Raw genomic sequence first — 2133 nt, forward strand, 5'->3', positions numbered from 1 at the left:
TTTCACTCTCTCCTCTTGGATCCCAAAAGCTGTCCGCGAAAAGCGCTCCTGCCTGTTCTCCCTCCAGAGACCTAGGAGCCCTGCGCATAAAGAACTAGGCAAGGAGACAGCAGAGCGATGCGTAGAAGGCTTCCTTGGAGCCGCAAGGTTTATTTGAGAACACCAGACAGAAAGCCGCTCTCTGGACCCCGGACCGTTTCCAAGCCATCTGCGCAGCAGGCGACGCTGAAGCGCGTTACAAAAGACAACGCACAAAGCAGTTTCTGTACCTAGACACCTCCGTTCTGCAGCTCCTCCTCCTCCTGGAGCCTCTGTAGTTCCTCGTTGCTGGATTCGGTGGGGCACATCTTGTACCTGGGGCCCAGGGATCCCACCCCGGAGGAGCAGTGACGAAGCCAGAGGCTGCAGAGCCCGTAGACGGCGGCCAGCAGCAGGGCCATCAAGCCCAGGTGCCAGCAGAAGAAGGTGGTGAGGAAGGCCATGTCCTCGGTGCTGTCTCCCCGCCAGGGCTGTCCGGAGGGCGGAGTGTACAGCACCACACACAGCTGCAGCAGCCAGCTGCTGAGCACCAGCCCCATCCAGGTCTTGAGCACCCAGAGTGTGGGCTGGCTGGGGACCCAGACCTCGATGCTGAGCACCAGGGCTACCAGGAAGGTGGGCAGCATGAACAGCTGGTGCACGCGGACCTCCACGCTGCCCCTGTTCTCAATGTGCGTGGCCATGAGCAGCACCACCATGAAGAAGGCCAGGGCCTCGGCTGCCCGCTCCAGCCTCACGTTCTGCCGCGCCAGACGCCTCTGGCTGACGATGTCCACCACCCCACTGAGCATAAAGAAGGAGTACATGGTGATGTGCTGCCAGCTCTCCTTGAACAGAAACGGCCGCTGCGGGGCCTCCCAATCCACCAGCCTCGTCCTGTTCACCCCCGGGGGGTAGAAGAGCTCACCCAAGATGCCGGTGAATGTGAGGGCCACCTTCAACACTCCTTCCACTATTGTCCAGTGCCACCGATTGTGTCCTCGCTTCTCCCTGGGGGGTAGAGGGGGCTTGAGGTCCTTCTGTTTCCATAGCAGGGCCAGGGACAGTAGAACAGAATGGTAAAGCGAGTAGAGCATGAAGAAGCTCGCTGGCAGCAAGTGTCCCGCGAGGGTTCCCATGACTGAAGCGTGTGTGGAGACCGCGGATGAGCAGCCCCGCACCCGGCTGCGCTCCCAAGCCTCTGAGTGCAGAGCCGTCCTGGGAGGCGCACCCTATCTCCCACACAGCCGGGAGCCCAGCCTGCCCCTCCCAGGGCGCGGCCTTCCTACGGGGTGTCTCAGCTCTTGCTGCCTCCTGCTAAGACTGGCGGGCCTCCTCCCTCAGGTGTCTGTGCACAGAGGCCAGCTGGCTCTTTCTCCCTTGCACTCCTCCACCTGGGTCAGGAGAGAGAAGGTCAGAGGGAGACAGGGCCTTGACTCTCTCAGATGGACTGTCTGCGAAGGGTTCATCACACAGGAGTTTCTCATTTCAATTCCTTAACAGCTCTGTGAGGGAGGAGTCATTGCCCAGACTTATGGGTGAAATTACGGCTCAGAGTGGTGACAGAACATGCAGGTTACTCAGCTAGCTGCTGTCCCAGCAGAGCTGGGGTGTGTCCAGGCCCCATTCATAAAAGTTCAGAGTTTGCAACTCAGTGATTGAAATTCAGCTCCAACACTTGGAGACCGTGTGACTATGGGCAAGTGACTTTGTCTTTATGGGTCAATTATTCTTTTTAATTTTTACAGTATGCAATGTATTAATTATTGTAACTATTCTACTAATCTGTTTTGAAACTTTCATTGCTACTTCTTTCTCAATAAAATTAATATTAAAAAACTTCAAACAACAACAAAATATTTTTAATTATTTATTTATTTAGTACAGTGCCTCAGTGCACAGCTCAGACTTGTAGTGATCCTCCTGTCTCAGCCTCCACTGAGCTGTGATTACTGGCATGTGCCACCACCCCTGGTTTTCAGGGCTGTACCCAGGGTTCCAGGGCTGGCACAGTGTGAGGTACTGGGTATCGAAACCCAGGTCCTTGCACTTACCAGGCAGGTGCTTAGGCTGCCGAGTTATCTCCCAAGCCCCATCTTTTTGGGTCCTGCTTCT

The 2133-nt window shown here is 56.0% G+C and overlaps 1 protein-coding gene across 1 annotated transcript; it reads right to left on the reverse strand.

Moving 5' to 3' along the window:
• Window positions 1-269: 269 nt before the first annotated feature.
• On the reverse strand, window positions 270-1157 carry LOC101591582 (transmembrane epididymal protein 1A-like). The gene has a single exon (XM_004640800.1). The coding sequence runs from the start codon at window positions 1155-1157 to the stop codon at window positions 270-272; it is 888 nt and encodes a 295-aa protein (XP_004640857.1).
• Between the last annotated feature and the right edge of the window lie 976 nt (window positions 1158-2133).

Source organism: Octodon degus, unplaced genomic scaffold (assembly GCF_000260255.1).
Source record: "Octodon degus isolate 3935 unplaced genomic scaffold, OctDeg1.0 scaffold00126, whole genome shotgun sequence".
NCBI lineage: Eukaryota > Metazoa > Chordata > Mammalia > Rodentia > Octodontidae > Octodon > Octodon degus.

Bases quoted from the DNA above. Each gene is read 5' to 3' on its own strand.
- LOC101591582 (XM_004640800.1), bottom strand. From the start codon at position 1,157: ATGGGAACCCTCGCGGGACACTTGCTGCCAGCGAGCTTCTTCATGCTC.